This window comes from Anas platyrhynchos, chromosome 1, assembly GCF_047663525.1.
Source record: "Anas platyrhynchos isolate ZD024472 breed Pekin duck chromosome 1, IASCAAS_PekinDuck_T2T, whole genome shotgun sequence".
Lineage (NCBI taxonomy): Eukaryota > Metazoa > Chordata > Aves > Anseriformes > Anatidae > Anas > Anas platyrhynchos.
In genome coordinates this window covers 32558957-32578848 of record NC_092587.1, presented here as the reverse complement: position 1 = coordinate 32578848, position 19892 = coordinate 32558957, and the positions used below count along the sequence as shown (strand labels likewise).

General features: G+C 42.6%; 1 protein-coding gene and 1 long non-coding RNA gene across 4 annotated transcripts in view; one reads left to right on the top strand and one right to left on the bottom strand.

Annotated features, from left to right (window-relative positions):
- ARID2 (AT-rich interaction domain 2) overlaps positions 1-17374 on the bottom strand; it is a 102681-nt gene extending 85307 nt beyond the window's left edge. Inside the window, exons 1-3 of the mRNA XM_005009952.5 lie at positions 16329-17374; positions 16075-16168; positions 14819-14916 (exon numbers count right to left, since the gene is read on the bottom strand). Coding sequence (XP_005010009.1) covers positions 14819-14916; positions 16075-16168; positions 16329-16420 — 284 coding nt within the window. The 5' untranslated portion in view covers positions 16421-17374. The remainder of the gene's footprint in view (positions 1-14818; positions 14917-16074; positions 16169-16328) is intronic.
- Positions 17375-17427: 53 nt separating this feature from the next.
- Positions 17428-19892, top strand: part of LOC113843579 (uncharacterized) — an 82710-nt gene continuing 80245 nt past the window's right edge. Inside the window, exons 1-2 of one of the 3 annotated variants that reach the window (XR_011807233.1) lie at positions 17428-18938; positions 19825-19888. This is a non-coding gene — a long non-coding RNA (uncharacterized lncRNA). Of the gene's footprint in view, positions 18939-19003; positions 19413-19448; positions 19889-19892 lie in introns of those variants that run through there. The other 2 variants (XR_011807229.1, XR_011807225.1) reach the window with 2 other exon arrangements.

Genomic DNA, 19892 nt, shown 5'->3' with positions numbered 1-19892 from the left:
TCTTTGACAGCATTTTAAAGTCCTTTAAATTGTATAAACCCAACTTGTTTATGAGGAAATAGATACAAAACGTTACATAAATAATACCACAAATAGCTTACTAGATGACTCCTGGAATTTATCATCATCTTTTTAGGCATTTCAGTTCTCACTGCAAGAGATACCAACTTATCAAGGATCTGAGCCTTGGCAGAATCTAATTTAACAGTATTTGTTTTCAAATGCCTCTCTATTCACCCTCTGACAAAAAGTCAGAATTTGTACTAAGGATTTTCTTGTTCCCTTATTCATGGTATGTCACAGAAATTCTTAACTACGTAGCACTTTACGCTTGCTTTCTTATACTCTATTTTCCACCTTAACAGTCAATGTTATATTGCTCATAATCAGCCATACATCTCTCATGTTATTAACTCCATGCTGTTTGTACTCTTTTTACAAAATATCCTCCTGGTACAGTCATAATTGTGTTTGATTAAGTGTCTTGGTTACACAAGAATTTCTCTTGGTCAAGGGAAACGTTTTCAAACATAATTCAGTCTCCTCTGCACACACTCTGCTCCACAAATCTACCCGTCTCAACACTTTTAACCTATGGTACTGCTCTGTGATGAACTCTTTGCCGTTTTACTTTCCATACGGCATTAATCTGTCTGTCACTGCCTCCTACATCATCAATGCACACTATTCTCCCGTAGGCCTTTTGCATATAAAACTTATGCACACACAAACATTCTGCACGATGACCCCTGACTAGGAAAGCTCCCGTTTCCTCTGACCACTCTTGGCAATATGTCCCTACTCAGCTTTCTTGCAAGTACCACAAAAATAACAACCTTTGACATCATCACATACCTTCATTTTAAAACTCACTAGGGTTCTCTTCCTCATTTGGTAGCCACATACACACTACTGTGAGACCTTCTGAAGTTTTGACTAATTTGATCATTTTCATTAAATTGCTGCTCCATTTTTATATACTAGCCAAAAAACTATTTATCTCCATCTGTAAATAACTTACAAAAACACAAGACAACTGTTAAGCCCTGAGAATTACTTAAGTGATGAGACTTGATTTACTGAAAAAGAGAAGAAATATATTGAGAATGAGTACTTGCCTAAATGCACAGCATTTCCCTCTGTGATTTCTGAGTTTTCTTCCTGCTTTGTCTATAATGAGACTTCCCTGGGTATGTGTGACAACCTCCACAAATTCAGAAGGAAAACAAACAGAACATCTCTCTCTTCAGAAAATCAACCATAGTGCAATAGGAGTAACTTACCACACTCGTCTATTAAAAATAAACAAGTTAAAGAACTACCAACAGAACTAGGCAATTCTGAGCGTGGATCTGTTGGCATGTCTCTGCAGCTAACGTTGCACTCAGCGGAACCCCGATGCGGGTCTCCATGAAAGCAGACCTCTACAATTAAAAAACAAAACAACAACAAAGCCCACCACAACCCCTCACCACCACCAAAACCCAAAGAGCAGAGTGTCTATCACTACTGGGGGGCAATGCCAGAAGCACAGCAGTCACTCACGAGACATCAGTACTGTCTGCTTGAAAAAGGATAGCACAAGCTGCTCTGTAAGATAACAGCAATAATTTCTAATGTACATTCGCAAGAAACAATGAGGACCTATGCTCTTTTTCCATCCCCCTCCATGCAGTGAGGTAGAGCAAGAGGCAGAGAAAGGAGATACGCACCCCTTTTAAATAATGTGTCGCTTTCATTCTCTGGAGACATCAGTGTGACAGAGCTCAGAATAAAGCGTCAATAAGCACTACTGCCAAACACAAACTTACATTATCTTTTAGCAAATAATAATAACAGTGACAATAATTCCAATCACAGAAACAAAAACTGCGCATAATAATATCTGTATACTACAGCAGAAATTGGAGTTGCATTGAAAATACACTTTGTCCACATCTTTGACTGGTTCACTTGCCCTCTGCCCACTGTTTGGGCCAGAACAACTTGCATTCCACTACTCAGAATGGTTTTAAACAGCAGCCATTTTAAACACTTTGCTTAAAAACAAGCTGAGTTTAAAAGTTCTCTTCCTAAACCATACAAGCCTAAGGCCCAGGACAAGCAATAGTTTCATAACACACAGGATCACAAACTGTCAGAGTACTTCACACTTACTTCCACCCCTGAAATCCAAACTTTGTCTCTAAGTCTTCATGTTCATAAGTATAAAAACTTTTCTTCAAATCTATGAGTATTTCCTTGCTTCATTTTTTCCCCTCTCATTAAAAATTGGTTCTTGACAAATGTGTAGTATTAGAGGTGGGGCAGACATAGTGCAAATGCAACCTATCCCAAACCTAAGCTGACATCTGGTGTTTTATACGCCACATATATAATTCATGCATTTTTATGTAATTAACACACAAAATAAAGTACTCATAAATATTATTAGTTTTCTGAAAGTGACAACAGCTTTTGAAAAACCCCTTACAGTTCCACCACTGTATCCTTCTAGCTTTCTTCATCGAAGCAATGTCCATGAAGAAATATTTTCCAAGATAAGACCTTTCTCTTTTTAGGAAGAGATAAAATCCTTTATTTGATTATATGCAATTTTATGCCCTTATGATATTTTAATACAAGGATAAAAGTAGCAGTAACTATGATGACGACAGATTTTTAAAACCAAAATGAAAATGATAAATTCAGTGTTAATGAAAAATATAAACCAGCAGAAGAGAAATTATGTTCCCGCAGCACTGGTCCTGCAAGCGAAGATGCAGAAGTAGCACCAGGAGGTTTACACCGGTACACCAGACCCTCACTGCAGAAGGCAGATGGTGCAACTCAAGCCCAGAGACCACTCACTTTACAGATAATGACATCCCTCAGTAAGCAGTGACCCAGCTCTGGGCCACAAGCCAATTAACACCCAGCGACCAACTTAAATGAGGGGGTTGGCCATTAAAGACTGTAACTTATCAGCATTTGATTACATAACTCCTCCTCTTCCTCCTGCAGTATGTCTGTCCGTCCCCCGGACCTTTCCAAACTGTGCTCTCACCACCGATATTCCCACGTTCCTGCCTTCTCACCTTGTGCATCTCAGTGTCCTGACGCTGCACAGTGGGGCTGAGTGTTTGCCTGCTTAGGAGGTGTGCATCTTACCAACAGGCAGCTGCTGAGCCAAGAAATATCCAAAATCTTTCAATCTACAAACCATAGCAAGCGGCCTGAGCAAAAAAGGCTTTGTCAAAAAACGTATGGCCCTGAGAGGCCCTTCTACCTGGTGGCCTCCAGCTGAATTCTGTACAACACAAACTCTAAAATTTCATCTGGTAAGGCAATCTGATCAACAATCCTGCACATTTATGCCGCTGCTGTGTGTTATGTGGTGTGTCAACAATCATATTTATGTTGTACCTACTTCACTATAACTTCCCATCATTATTTCCACAATGTAAAGAAGGTTTTAATCATATTTATTCTGATGTCGAAGTGCTGTAAGTCTGCAATACTACGCATCACTCTATAACAGTGAAATTATAATAAAATATGAGTAAATTCTTTGATACATTTCTCAAAACAATAAATAATGGTAACAGGTACTTTTGCACAAGTAATTGAATTAAAGTTTGGATATCCATCTCCATTCTGAATATATAAAATGAGTTTTAAGTTGATTTTAAAAGCTAAAAGCATTTGCTCTATTTCTTTCCATCAGCGGGATCCCTACTAGGTGTCAACAGGTGTCAACAGCTTTTTGTTTTCCAGGCTTGCCTAGATCACCCAGCAGGCCAAAACCTCAAAATGCTTAAATTCATTTAATCATACAAAAAACAAATCCTTGTGTTTTCATGGACTCCTAAATATATATATATACACATACACCTCGAGTCTGCAACTTCTGCTTGTATGCAAAGGCCTCCTGAGGACAACTAAAGAAACGAACACCCCGCGGTATCGTACGTTTCAAGCGTCTTTATTGACTTCACTTTTTCAGGCTCTTTCCTTGCAGGAAACAGGCACACTTCATGCTAATATGCATGGTCCAGATCTTACACATCTGACCTTTAAAAGCACAGGTCAGCACTGACACAGAACGCACCAGTGCCGGCCCAGCTCTGAACAGGGATGAGATTGTCCCTAAGCAGGTCTAAAGAGAATTCCACGTGGGCAAAAGTCCCCAAACACAGCTCTTGTGGCAGACCCATATAAGCCCTGAGTCACCATAAAGCTAACGGAATATTTTGGCTTCCTACTGGGCATGTAAATTTCCAGAGAATCACCACCTTAAACTACATCACACAGAGATGTCCATACAGAAATACAGCAGTCCATTTGGGGAAGCTAGGGGTTTGTGTTTGGTTGCGTGCAGAACAGTAGATTATTTTAAAGCCACCTTTCTCTTTGATCTTACTTCAGAAGCACTTTCTTCAAAAGCCAGGCTAACTTTGTTTAAAATACAATTAAACTTACTAGGAGAATGCAAGCTACTACAGAAGAATAGTATTTGTGTACTGGTTATGTAAAAATCTTAAAAAAAAAAAAAAAACAACTTGTATGCATCTATGACAAAAACCACATTTTTAGAAATTAATTTCATTGCTAACAGCATATTGTCTATAAGACATACGGATGAAACATTACTGAATGTGATGGTCATTGTCACTGAGTATTGTGCTTTGATTTTCTAATCTCTTATACTTTTACTCCAATTCTATATACATTGATTAACATAACTTCCTAATAAATTATTATACGCAGAGAATCACATGGTGTTCAACAGGATAACCAGTTTAGCTAAGTCTGAAGGAAAAAGCACTTTGAGGCATTTGAAGAAAAACACTAAAGGTATCCCAACCTGTATGGTAGTTAGGGCCCTGTATATTCTCCATATCTAATTAAACACAATATTAATTTACTACAGTGGTCAGCCTTTGCACATAACCCTGTTCAGAACAAAACTTTTACTAAAATAAAAATTGTATTTCTATACCTGACAATTACAAAAATGACCTTGGAAGAACAAACAAAATGCACACCAATGCTGCAATGCCTGACTGGGTCTGCAGAGTACCTGAAAGCACATTTTTGAGATGTGTGAAATACCTTTCAGATATTGGTCTAGATCCTGTGAATTCTGCATGTCCACAGCTGCAGATCTTTTTTTCCCCAAGTACCATGGAATCTATTATCGTTTTGCTGTAAAATTCAGTATTTTATGGTTGCTAGGCACCTGACATTTAGTGCTTTGTCCTCTTGCCCTTTTACCTGCTTACACCTTTTCTTCCCTTCAGTTTTCTTTCCAATTAGCAACTCATTTGATTACAGTAAATATTCTGTGTGCAGTCAGTGGGTACAGACACCAAGGGGTCAAGCACCAGAAGATGAATTCCAGCTTCCAGTCAAAGATTGAGAACATGATGATTAACAGAGAAGGAGAGACTAACAGCCAGGGTAAACAGCATCACAGGTGATTCCCCCTCAGACCACAAGCAAAGCAAAACAATTTCTGAATTGGCCCATGTGGGTAATACTGTGGAAGCTGAGACAGTGGGGAAAGGTTGCCCAGAAAGCACAGCCAAAAACTCCTCAGAAATAATTACTATTGAGTAAAATCAATTAACACGTAAGCAATGAGTCTGAACTGTATGTATGTATATGAAAAAAATAAATAAATCTCCCAGTGATACGACAGATTAATACTGACATGGGATTTATTAGCATTTACTACAGAGAGTGTAAGGCTCTATTATAAAGAATATATTCAAGAGACAAAAGATATGGTTGCATATTCATACTTAAATGAGGTCATTCCTGATCTTTTCAGGTATTTACTGTGCAACTGTAGCATTATATGAACAATGACTGTTCGTTTCAAATGTAAATTTTCCCAGGTTTCCACTGATGGTATCAGGAAGAGAAAAGTATTTAAGAAACAGTTCTGCAGCCTCCAGTGTTTCAAAGCTCTACTATCTTACCCAAAATTATAGAGGATATATGTGAACTCTGTAGCCTGGAACTGTTTACCTGGCTGGGTTCTACATTTAATCAGGGTCACCAACACCCAGAGACTCTTGAGGAAAATAATTGTGTAAGGAAAGCAATGCTTCTAAGTTTACTTTCACAAATTTTCTTTTAATACAAACATGCTTAGGAAAAAAAAATACATATATATTATTTATATATATATATATATCACACAGTTGTACTACACCTATCCTACATTGTACTTATTGTTAGCATGCTAAGATCATGCCAAATTTACCCCCCAATTAAATTATTTCATTTTACTAAATTCAGTCCCTGGGATGCATCCTTGAGGAACAGCTACCCCGATACATTATGTCCCAATAACACAAAATATTGTAACACTACCACAAAACACTTCTCAGAAGAACTTTAACAGAGCTACTTAAAGCTAGTCATATGATTTAGTGATTTACAGAGCTGAGAATCTCTACACATGGATTATCATGGAAGCACAGCAACCTTTGGACCAGGAGGCAGAGGCCAACTGGCAGACGTCACGGTACGTAACAGTCGAGACACACAGGTAGCCATAAGTTCTACCCAGGAAACTTCAGCGAGCAAACACATGAAAACTCTTAACAAACACTGGGAAAGGAAAGGTCTCTCTGAATCACGATGACCGTGTTACTACACAGGATTTTTCTGCAGTTGAGGAAGCTATGAACTGACAAGTAACCCTGTAAATTATTCTGAAGGAATACTAATCTGTGCCGTTGCTCCTCCCACAGCAATAAAATAGGAAAATAATATGAACACAGTTCACTGTTGCAGAGAAACATGCTCTACTGCATCATTCAGCAGAACTCCACTCTGTTATGATAGTAAGCAATCCCTCTTGCAGCGTAGCTGGCTTGCTACAATTTATCTAGAGTTAAAAGAAATGCATGCACACTCTGTTTAAAGATAGAAAACAAAAAGTAGAGAACTTGGTGTCACTGCCTTCTTGCCGAAAACCTAATTCAGGTCTGCTTAGACTTGAACTCATTGCTCCAAGGAGACTGTATTTTAGATCTGATACCTAGCTCACTAATCTAGTACCTCAGGCAAAGCCTAAGCTCACTATTCTGGATACCATCTTGCTGTTTTATTATCCTTCCTTAAGATAAGCTTCTTTCTTTCAACCGTTCCAATATTTCTCTGCTTAGGTATCCCAAGTTTATCTATTCCCTAAGGAATAAAGATTGTTCTTCCTCTCATCTATGCTATATTTTCTGCTTCTTAGTACTGCAGAGGGCAAACAAGCTTATGAATAGTTTTATTTTCCTCATATATTCCTAATTTATATTCATTTTCAAATATTTAAGATATGACATAGAAGCATGAAGAGACACAATCCCTGCATTAAAGAGCTTACAGTCTCACACTTCTCTGAGAGATAGGTAAACAAACATCAATATACTCACTTTATAAATATGAATAAAAAGATGGCAAATGATTTAACTAAGGCCACAGAATAAATATGTATCGGACTGATAAGCAGAAACAAGATCGAGTGATGGGATCTCTGGCCTATACCCAATTCCCTTTACCAACTATGTATCTTGCAACAACGTGGACCAGCACTAGAGTTACTCCAAGTAGTCCCAGTTAAGCTGAAAGGCACCACTTTGACACTCTAAACAAGCATTTTAAAACAAACCACAAAAATCCCTTCTCATAATCTGTTGCATACTCAGTTTTCACTTTTCCAGTTCACAGAGCACAACCCCAGCCTGCTTTATTTTTCCAGCAGTGCCTCCTCAGCTGGCGATTAGAGAAGAATTCTAAAAGATGGCAACTATCAGTAGCCCCCTTTTATGGGCTGCTTGAGTAAGGCTCAGGAAGAAGAAATCTGGCTAGCAGAACTGGCATCTGGTATTAAACAACAACAACTACAAGGTATTACTATGTTTGGATCTCATTCTCATCTGACATGTGCTCCTAAAGCAGTGGCCTGAACCTGTGTGTTCCTGCAGCACAGAACAAGCCATACCTCTCTACTTCACTGGGGAAAGCAGAGAAGAAGCTAGGATGGAAAAGACTATGAAAGCCTTATCTATCGAGGTTTAACTGCAAATAAAGAAGTTAATTAAAGCTTATTAGCAGTAAAGGAAATAAGTAGTCTGAAACTGCTTTTCTTAACCCAGGCTTACTCCCCTTTACTAAGGAAAGAAGCGCTATCCTTCCATCCTTGAGCATCTTGATCTTGCTGCAATATGCTTACCGTTTATTCAAACCTAAGACATTACCACAGCTATTAATAATTTAAAAGCATAAATTAATTTTATATTGTTTCAACTGAAGATCAGAAAATGGTTTTAACATATAAACTTTCCACTGGCTATTAGACAATTCAGTAAGTCTTGAAGTCACCAAGAGTTATTACAGTGTTTCCAGAAACTTGCTTTTTGTAGGTTATTAGTTCTGACATCTGCCTAGATAAGCTTTCAAGTTAAGCAATCAGAATTCTGCATTAAAACTGAAGAACAACACTCCCCCCTCTCCCAATAAACCAATATATTTCACCTCAGCAGCAGTGATTTAGGTCGTCATTCCTAACAATGAGCTTGCAGGAAAATACTCAGGAAGAGCAAGTACGTTAACATTCATCTCACTAATTTTTCACTCCATTTTTTCCAGCCGTGGAGTTCACCCTCTGCAGGAAGAGCCCACAAACTTTGATAGAGGTCAAACTCATCTGCATAGTGACTAGTATCACCACATCACTCTAAGGAAGAGGGATTTTAAGGTAACTTTGTTTCCTTTCACCCCCTGCTTGCCCTCTTGAGAAGAGGCCTGTTGCAGGTTTTGTGTTATAAAAATTCTTCTCTCCTTTGGGCAGATTCGCAGCAACTCCAACAAAATATCCATCCGCATAAATAACTCCTATGGAGAGACCTTCTGAGATTTTAACAACCAACATATCTAATTCCCCTAAATAAAGCTTTAGAGCATGAACAGTAACTACTCCTGACAGTAAATATGTTGATTGCATTATTACAGTACAACTAAAACAAAATTCCCCCTCCAACTATGTGAAATATTTGCTTAAAACTTGAAGGCAAGGCCTCCGATGCCTGACTGAAACATGCACTACAATTCTTATCTGGAGGGGGGGGGGGGAATAATTTAACGAACAAATCACAAAAATGCCATCCACGTATTTGTTTTCTGTCCTGCCAACGGCTGCAGGATTTGTGACAAAATTAAGCGTGACAGATTTTTCAGGTGAAGTCTGCAGCGCTGCAATGAAAGTCTGTAGCTGTGCAAGATGAAAGCCTTCACTGTAGTGTTTTTCAAGGATGGACAGAACCTGTGGGGTCATGGGGTCCACTTCTCTGCCAGTCCTGGCTCGTTACCTCCAACACAGGTATTAGTGCCCTGACCAGGCTGGTTCTGAATGACGCATGGTGTGGGTTTCCCCCCAGCTCTGCTTGTCATACCAGTCAGAAGCTGGATGGGTATATCTGAGGGGTTTGTGCTGCTATCTGCTCTCAATTTTCTCCCTCAGTTTCATCTCAGCTTACACATTAACGTAGCTCCTTATCTTAGTTAAAATTATCTCCCTTTTAGGTATTTAGGCCTTTCAAAAATCTTTGTAAAATACCATGTCCCCTTTTCACCCAAAATGTTCATTTAGCCATGCAAGACATATTCATTTCTCAATTATTATTATTATTTTTTTTAATGAACTAGTCCTTCCAGCCTCCTAAATATTTTCTTGCTCTTCTCTAAGCTTCTGCCAAGTTGCCACACCTGTTGCAAAGGTACTGGAAGCAAACCAGTCCTTAAAATACAGTCACACAGTCTCATACAAAACACAATCTCCCACTTTTTCAGTGCCTCAGCAGATGCACCCTAAACTCATTCTGTTTTTTGTGATGTTTTTTGTTTGTTTGTTTTGATTTTGTTTCCTTTTACAAAGACTATGTATCATATTGCAAACTGGGGCCTGTTCTTCCTGTCAGAAGCATGCACAACCCCTTTTCATATGAAAGGGAGCTGGGTGCACACAACTGACAGGATTATCAGGCCCATGGTATCACTCCTATCCCTTTTTCAGCAGTACTGCTTTCCAGGTTATTCCCACGCAGTGAATACCTGTTTTGGATTACTGTCCCTCAAATGTATTAGCTTGCGTTTGGCTAACTAAATCTCATTTGTATTTTCCAACAATGTGTCTAATTTCTGTAGATAAATGTTTTTTTTTCTGCCCTGACTTTTGTTGAACTCTTCCCACTTTATCATCTGCTAATGTCACTAGTGTACTATTCACTTTCACGTCGAGTTCATTGATACAGACACTAAATATGCCTAAAATGGCTAAACTTGTATCACTGCATGCATATGCGAGCACTCATGTTACTCTTTTAGCACCTAAAACTGCTGTGACTCACCAAACATATTCTCCATACTTTGTTCTATTTTTGTTTATGGTCGTTCACTCCATTTTTCACTCAGATGACACTCCACATACATAAATAATTTGTTAATGAGAGATTTAGAGGTGTATTTGTATTTTAGTAAAACATGTAAAATACTATTACAGCTACAACTTTCCCTTCATCCACTAGGGCCTCAAACCAGTCCTGTACTCCACCATACTCACTGATCTATGTGCAGATGTTGTTGCAGTATCAGATCCTAATTTTAAACACTGAGCAAATATAATGAAAAAAAAAAAAAAAAAAAAAAGCCTGTTTTAAAGTAATTTTGCTTGGAAAATTCCAGACTTTTTATTGCTGCTTTCCTAATATTTCTGCCATTATTTTACGAGCACCAGCAATTAGAATCCCATAAATTTATCTAGTTTTTCAGGTCATACTTTTTGTTTTTGCTTTTTTTTTTTTTAAGAAAAAAAATCTGTATTATTACTCAGTTTCTTAGTGCCATCTTGAACATCAGATTACTTAAATATCTTAGTAACTTTTGAATGCCCCCTCTATTTGTTGTCAATAACAATTTCACACAGTCCTGATTTTTAACTGCTCACACTGTTTTATCCTACCATGTATGCAATTTCAGGAAGTTCAGCATAATGGCTTGTCTTTACAGTAACTTTATGCCCCTTTCCATTTATAAACTGACCTATTTTCTCTCCGCTTGACTTCCCCTTACCTCCCCAATATTTACAACAGCAAATTCTTATTCACCTTTAACTAGTATTAACTCATTTCTGCCACCTTGACCAAATGCTTTGCAGAACTGAGACCCAAACTTATTTTACCTGGCACTTAGCCCTTTCCCATAATTTCTCTTACAGCAGACAAATACTTTTTAAAAGCAAACTGTTTTTTAATTCAGCTGTTCATACTTCATTTGCACAAGGTCTCGCTTCCAAAGCATAGATGAAGACCCACAACAGAAATAAATGTATCGCTTACGCTCACATGAAAAGCAGCAGAACCTTATACTAAGACGCGAGGTTACATCAGCCCAATTCTTTGTAGGACTGTAACCTAATCAACCATTAACATAAAAAAACAAGTTGTATTTCATGTTAACTTTATTTTCACCTACTGCATGTTTACCAACTAACAAAAATGTAAAAGTCTGCCCGCATTACCAATATTTACATTTATTATTCCATATTAAAATATTTTCATTAACATTATAAAATAATCTTTAGAGATGCATTTAGAAAATGCTTTACTAATTCACCTCAATTGAGATGAAACATCTAATTTGCACTACATCCAAGGGAATTACACTCTGTGATGCTGTAGAGCCTTACAGAACTACATTAACAAGTACAGTCTATCAATGGTTATCGGCACTGTGGCTTTTGACTGCTCACTAAGAACCACAGTGCATAAATTACTTCACCTGTCAGACAGCTCAAAGCCATGCAGGCACAAAGTTTGAATGGTTCAGACTTTCCCTATTACAAATAACTTTTTCCAGTGAGAGCGAAGAGGGAGCAGTGCAAGGGAAAAGGGGTGGATGGGATGGTCTATCATAACCTACCAGAATTACATCAGAAGTTTAAACAATTCACATCTTTAACGGGCTATCATTCCCAAAGACATCCAACAAAAATCCACAAGTCAAAATGAAGGAGTTATTTAAACAAAACAGAAGACACACCTCACAACTGCCTAGAAAAAAGTTAATCTGATGATTGTTTTGCAAAACGTTCACTATAATTAAGCCAACAGGACTACTAACGCCACACAAAATAAATTCAACTTTCTAAATTATTTAAACAGTAATTTTAAGTCAAAATGACAGCATTATTAGAGATAACACAGCAAAACGAGCAAGGGGTTCCTGTAGCTTGAGATCTTATCTCAGCCAACATGGTATGCCAGATGTTTCATAGAAAGAAGCAACTTTCATCACAGACCATCACAGATCCAAATCCGCAAATGTATTCATGTAGGTACACACCACCAAATCCCTCTGAATTCATGAGGATCCTATCTGCCAGGCAGATCACTGCGTCACTTTATAGGGCACAACATACAATTTGATAAAAATGTATATTAAAATTAACAGGCCTCAATTTGTTTGGCTTTGTTTGCGAAGTCATTACAATAGTGGGGCCAAGACTCCAGTCATACTTGAGACTAAAAAGGAACATTTTTTTTCCATGGGGAATTGCTGAACAGCTCATGAAAACCTAGCCCTATAAGAAACCTCAGGTTATGTTCTTCAACACTGATAACATAAAACAGTTTTTACAAATTTAGCATGAGAGTACTTTTCTTTCCATATAACCAAATTCCCCCCAAACCCTTCAATGTTAAAGCTAAATGATCACGAATCTAGAGATATGTGTGTATATACAGTCATATTACTGCACATGTAGGGTGGTGAACTCAGCTGGAAAACACTTCACTTCAAACTTAGATTGTGTTAGAAGCAACAGCGAGTAAAGCAGTAATTCAAAAAACAAAAACAAACCACCCCCCAAACAACCACCTTGACAGTTTATTTCAGAATGGCCTACGTAAATGATAGAGATTATGATAAATCAAACATTTTAAAAGATTCTTCATCTTAACTGTTTATCAACTTTTTTTTCCCTAAATTGCAAATAAATAACAAAAAAAACACTTTCAATTATTTGTATCTAATCATTCAGACACATTTTCAGCAACTGTATGTAAAATAATGTCAGTATCAGCATGGTAAAAATAAAAATAACATTTTTGGATGTTTGATTCTAAATTATAAAGTAGTATCTTGTTAAAAATTAATAGCCATTAGAAGGCTAAATTATCATTAATTACCTTAACTGTCATGGCATATAAATGCTTCCAAAATACATATGAAAACACAAATGACATACCGCCTTACGTCACAGTGCAATAAGTTAGGCTTTCAAGCCCTTCTAAAATACAGAAATTAAAAAAAACAATAATAATTTTGCAAAATAAATGTGAAATCTAATCAGGTAATAGACTACATGGTCCACCAGAAGAAGTCAAAAAGCAAAAACTATTTTCTGTGATCCAACAAATGTTTAGCAACACGACCAGAATACTATGTATTAGAGAGAGAAAATAAACAGCAAAAGACATCCTGAAGTGAGCTTCCCACTTCATTCCTAGGCCTACTAGCAATCATAAACTTTGCTAAAGCTATTAACTATGGCAATTTCTTTCCTTAGTCTGGATCTTAAAGCAATCATATGTCATCACCAAAAAAAGAAAAATTCAGTAACTACAGATATCTGACTAAGGTTTTCCAGACATCATTGTAACTCAATAACTGCTCTACTGTGCTCTGAACTCTACAGCTTCAAGCTGGAAGTCAATCTAGGACAACCAATAGAAAGTGCACCTGTACAATTACTGCATTTCCTAATTCAGAAGGCCAAACTAGAGACAGATAAAGCTTGTGTGTACTCAGATCACCAAAACAGAAGTCCAAAAGCCCATACATCTTTTGTACACATTGCACATCTATCTTAGCATTAACTGCAATGAAAAAATATCATCTATACAGTTCAGAAACATAACATTACATTCCTTAACCAATGCACATTAAACTTGATTCTAAATTAAATATAATCATCACTATATAGCATCTAGAAACACTATGCATGCAATAGCTGTAAAATCTTTCACATAAAAAAAACACTAAGTTAATCAAAATTAATTTCTTTTTAAAAATCATTTAATAACAGAACAGCACCACATACAGTAATTTAAAATATTCAGTGTAAACCTCCATGCTACATTAAAAAAAAAAAATCTGCATCTTAAAAAATAATCTGCATGACTTCAAGGAATATAAACTTATTTTTAAAAACTGCAAAAATCTACTATTTTTCAAGTAACAGGAAAAAAAAATATTTATCTTTGTACTCTAAAATAAAACATAATGTATGCTGCTGGTAATTGATAACAGTATAAATTAGACTGCTTTGGATATCTTCCTACAGATGCATTTTCCTTCAATGTCTGACCCCACTGAACAGTAAACAAGTTTACATATAGGAACACATTTCAGTGCTTCAAAAATTAAACTAAGTTTCTGTAACTACAATACCAGGATCTCTTAGTAACTGTCCTTTAGTACCACCGTTCTAAAATAATCAATTAAAATGGCTCTGACATGGATTGTTTATATACTTAGGATCCCCTGAAAGTTTAAGGCTTGCATCTGTAAAATACAAATAAAATAACTGCAGAACATAATTACCTTTAAGTGATCACTGCAGCAGACAAATAAGGAATTAGAAGTCCTTTCTGGTTTATTTTGTAGCTTTTTTTTTTTTTAAGAGTAGGGGTATTTTTATTATTGCACACACCGACAACCCAATATAATCCCACACTCAAAAATACTACTGCAACAGCTTGATAGCACTCACCGCAAGTAATACTGTTTTAAAGCGAAGGCAGCGTTAGAACAACTTCTGGGAAAGTTAAACTCCTCTACAATTTCTCCCCACTGATTCTTCTCAGATACCTGTCAAAAACAACACACAGGGGCCGAGATACACAACGTACACACAAACACCTCGTCGACAGCAAACATCGCAAAAAAAAAAAAAAAAAAAAAAAAAAACCTACGAGCTGCCACGAAGCAAATAGATAAATATATGGAGAAAATAGTACTAATAATAAAGAGGAATGTCTATGGGGTTTGGGACTGCATTTGTTACTGACAGCCGCTAATATTCCCCCTTCGGGAACAATCCCGCTCCTCGCCGACATCTTCCCGGCTGGTTGTGTTTTGCCTCCTTTCGGGGGGCACGGCCGGGAGGGCCCGCAGCGTTTTGGGGTTTGTTTGTTGTTGTTTTTACTGCCTGGACAATAACCAATCGGGAGTCCCTCTGTCGCCCCCTTTTAAATCCTACCGCGGTCCGTTAAAAACCCAAAGAAGTTTAAAATAAAGGCAGGCGAGGCGGGGAGGGGGCGCCCCCTGGGCTGCGGGGTGCGGGGGAGCGGGGGAGCCCTCCCGATGGGTCCCCCCGCGGCAGCTCCCCAGCCACAGAGAGGCCTTTCTTTTGAGGCCTACATTTCTGTCCCTAGCCTTGAAGCCTAAAGATGGCTATTTGATTACACACCGTCTTGGGTGCCCCTTTTGTTATTTTTCCCCGGGAAGGGCTCGGAGGGCAGCGCCTGGCCCCCCCCCGGCCGCGAGGCTCGTTCCCTAGCCCATGCTCCGTGCCGATTATCGATGTTAAACATGCCCGCTAATTTTGAGTTGCACTAAAACTGCGCTCAGACTCTCTCCTCTCTCCGTCTCTCCCTCTCAGAGGCGCACACACAAGCTGCGACCACAGGCGACACAAACTGCCCCTCACGGCCCCGAACGCCCCGCTCCCCCCTCGCCTTCCCCCGGCGACGGGGGGCAGGGGGCCGGGGCCCGGCCGGGGGCGGGGGGGGGGCCGGCCAGGGGCTCCGCCGGACCCCCGGATCCCCCTCCATCGCTCCGCCGACAAGGCCAAGGCACCAACCTGCCTGCCTGCTTGCTTCCTTCTTCCACCCCCCACCTTCTCTAACCGGCTTTAAATAGGACGGTTCCCGGCCACCCCGGCTCCCCCCGCCGCCCCCGGGGGTCAGAGGAGACTTTTGGGAAGAGGTTAGCGGGAGGGAAAGCCAAATTAAAACTTCCACTCACCTTCCCAAATCCGCCTAAAGTGGTGACTCTGGTGTAGAGAGCGTGAAGATCCAGCTCCTTCCCACCCACCACAGGGATCTTCTTAAAAGGAGACCTGCCAAAGGAGATACACACAAAACACCACAACTTGTCAGCTCTGCCCCCTTTTCTCCCCTCGCTGGGGCTGCCGTGTCCTTCAGGGAAGGGGCTGGAAGTTGGATCTGGTCGGTTTAAAAGCCTCCCCCCCTCCCGTTCCATCTCCCCATTTTCCTCACCCTCTGCTGTGGTGAAACTGCCGCAGCTCGTCCAGGAAAGCGAGTCCCTTTCTCCGCTGGTCTGCGTGGTTTTTACCCGTCGAATTTGCCATTTTTGTAATAAAAAAGGTCCTCTTAAAAAAAAAATCCAATTTAAAAAAAAAAACGGCCGACAACAACAACAACAATCCCCGGCTCCTCCTTGTCTTTAAGAGACCCAGGTGCCCGTGCTCGGCCGGGGATCAGCCATGGAGAGGGGCTTGTTTAAAAAAAAGTTTAAAAGGAATAAGGGAGCCCAGAGAGTGTGGTAATTGCGAGTCCTGTCTCCACACAACACACAGGCAAAGAGACAGGGAGGGAGAGGGGCACCTCTCAGTAATTCCTCCTCCCGCTGCTGCTGCCTCTCTCAGCACCACGAACCCAACCGATCCAGCCTGCACATGAGACTCAACATGGTGCTGCTGGATCACACAATGAATTGGGTTACTGTTGTGGTGGGGTGGGGGGGGAGCCGGAGTGAGGTATTGACAGTGTGTGTGTGTTACAGCCGCGGCTCCATGCGATCTCCCTCTCCCTCGCTCGCTCCCTCGCTCGCTCTCTCGCACACACACACTGTACAGCTACGGCGGCGGCGGCGGTGGCGGCGGCAGCAGGATTCACTTCTCTTCTCTCTCAGACAAAAAGATCTGAGGCCGCCGTGCTTCTGCCTGGACGAGAGCGCAACACAGCGGGCCCCGCAGGCCGCTCCCGGTACTGCACGAGGCAGCTCCGAAGGCAAAAGCCAGCGCAGCCCCAGCAAGCAGTTCCTGGCGGGGAACAATAGGCTCCTCTCGCCGCTAAGGGCTCATCTGCAATGTGCCGCAAACTTCACACAAAGCCGGGCGGAAAGAGGCGAGGGAGAGGGAGAAGAGGGGAGGAAAAAAACGGCTACTACCGGTTGTTGCAGGGCCGGGGGCCGGGGAAACGCGCCCTCCGCGCCGGGCTCGCCACGGCGGCCGCTCCCCGCTCGCTGCTCCGGGGGGAGGGCAGCAGAGGTGGGCTCGCAGAGCGGAGCGGGGCCGTGGTGTTTTTTTTTTTTTTTTTTCCTCCTTTTTTTTTTTTTTTTTTTTTTTTTTTTTTAATCGGGCTCACGCCGAGCGCCTCGAGTTCAAGGGGTGGATGGGTGGGGGGTGGGGGGGAGAGAGAGAAAAACAACAACGGAAGGGGGCACTGGCGGATTTTGACTTTTGAAAAACTTTGTGGAGTCCCCCGGCCCGAGGTGTTCCCAAGGACAGGAAATCTCCCCGGGCAGCGCGGGGTGGGGGCGGGGAGGCGCTGTGCGGCAGGGCCGGCCGGAGCCCCCCGCTCCGGGCCGAGGGGGCTCCAAACTTCCCCGAAGAGGAGCCTTCCCCAGCAGGGCTGCCCCGGGGAGGTTTGCCAGCAGGGGCCTGAACTCTGCCTCGCTCCATAAATATATATATATATTTTTTTCCCTCTCAGAGGCGCTCTGCCCTGTAAGCAAAGAGCTTTAGGGCTGCTCTACTCAATCTAAGCCGCATATATGTTTCTGTGTATCGCTTAAAGTGTAGAATTATGCAAGGAGAAAGGCCTCGGCCCTCACCCTGGGCTGGCGGTAGCCAAAAGCGGCGGCCCGCTCTCCCCTTTGCATATGGCGCGCGCAGTATTTGTAAATATTTTCCTCATCACGTGTATCCAGCGCCTGGGAGCCCAGGGGAGAACCTGCACTGCGGTCACACCTGCGGAGCAGGTGGGAGCAGAAGGGGCCTGCGCAGCCAGTGGTGCCTGCTGTCCAAAATCCGCTCCCCAGCTGAAGCGGTGGGGTCCAGGCAGGCATTTGTCTTTCCCTACAAGTAAACAGAGCTCCAGGTGAGCGCCTGTCCCAGTTTAAGGGGCGCTGAAGGAGCGTGGGTCCCTCACAACCAGCACACAGAAATTCAGGGCCAGATTGGGCCTTTAGTTTTCTTTAAGCAGAACTCCTCATTAAAGTCAGTAAGGAGCTCTGTTTTGAAATCAATGGCACATTATGGCCCCAAGTGAGCACTTAAGGGAGAACTATAATTCCTTTCTATTCCATGTACTAACTAACTTCAGGAAATAAAACATTTTTTTGAGGATTTTTTGTTTTTCTTTTTGACTTGAATGCTGTTTCAGCTTGAATATAAAAAGACAGAAATAGAGCAAGATGGTTGGTAAGATTTGTCCTTGGGTCACACTTATGGGGGGGGAACAGGGGGGGTAGAAAAGAGATCCCTCGGTTTCAAATCAATAAATATTGAAAATTGCCCTCTCTGCGCGGATGGGCTGGTGGTGCGTCAATTTCAATGCAAGGCGAGCAGTGTCTGTCCCCTGTAGCCTTGGGTGCCCCCCCTGCCCCCCAGGCTTGAAGGAGAGCTGCAGCAAGCCCCTGCCTGTGACACTTCGCGTCCCTGCGATTTCAGCAGCAGGCTCCCAAAGCCGGGATAACGCGAACGGGCGAGGCTTAAAACAAACAAGCGATTGAGGGGGCTAAGCCGCTCGCTCGGGCACACGCAGCTAAACCTTCCTTCGCGGGAGAGGGCGGTGGTTTTTAATCTCGCCTCCAAATTCCTCCCGAGCGGGGGGTCTCCCCTCGGCGAGGGGCGGGCGGCGGAGGTGAGTGGGTGGCGGAGCAGAGCGGAGCGGGGCGGACAGACGAGGCGAGGTGAGGTGAGGTGGGTCTCCATGCTCGGCAATTGCGCACGGTCCCTTACGTAACCGCCAGCTGGGGATTCCCTGGAGGGGGTCACTTTATTCAACCATTACACGGACCCCGGCCGCCGCCGCCGCCGCCCCGCCGCGCCCGGGGCCGCCGCCGGCCGAGGCTGGGACTGGGGCTGGGGCTGGGGCCGGGGCTGCGGCTCCGGCTGCAGGCAGCGCGGCGGCGGCGGCGGCTCCTCACAAAATGGCGGCGCCCATGGAAGCGGCGGCAGCCCCATTTTGTGCCCGGCAGAGCCTGTCAACAAAACGCCGACTTGGCCGAGGCTGAGGGAACAGAAGGCGGCGGCTTCGCTCGCGTTACGGCGCGGAGGGAGGAGAGCGGAGGATTTTCACCGCCCTCCCGCCGCCGAGAGGAGACTTTTCTACCAAGTGTGCGCGGGGGGGGGGGGGGGGCGGGCAGGGAGGGAGGAGAGGGGGGACGCCAGCAGCCAGCGAGTCAGCGGCTGCCTCAGCCCGGAGCTGCGGCGCGGGGGAGGGGAGGGGAAGGGAGGGGTAGAGAAGGGAAGGGAAGGGAAAAGGAGGCAGGCGGCGGCCTCGGCGCTGCCCGCACCGGCTGCGGGGCTCAGCTCGCCCCCGTCCGAGGGCTCCGGGGGCTGCGGGAGCACGGCCCGGCCCGGCGGGGGCTGCCCGGGCGGGAGGCGCTGTTGGCGGCGCAGCCCGGGCGGAGGGGACCGTGCCCGTGGGATTCTGGCGAACCTGTACTGAATGACAGGACGATCTGGCTCCTCGTGTAGCTAACTAGGTCACTGTCAGCACTTAATTACTGTTTGTTTCATTTTAGTGCGTGCCTTATGCATAAACCGGCTATTAGGCTGATGCTTCAAGTAACACTATCCAGCACCAAGGTAC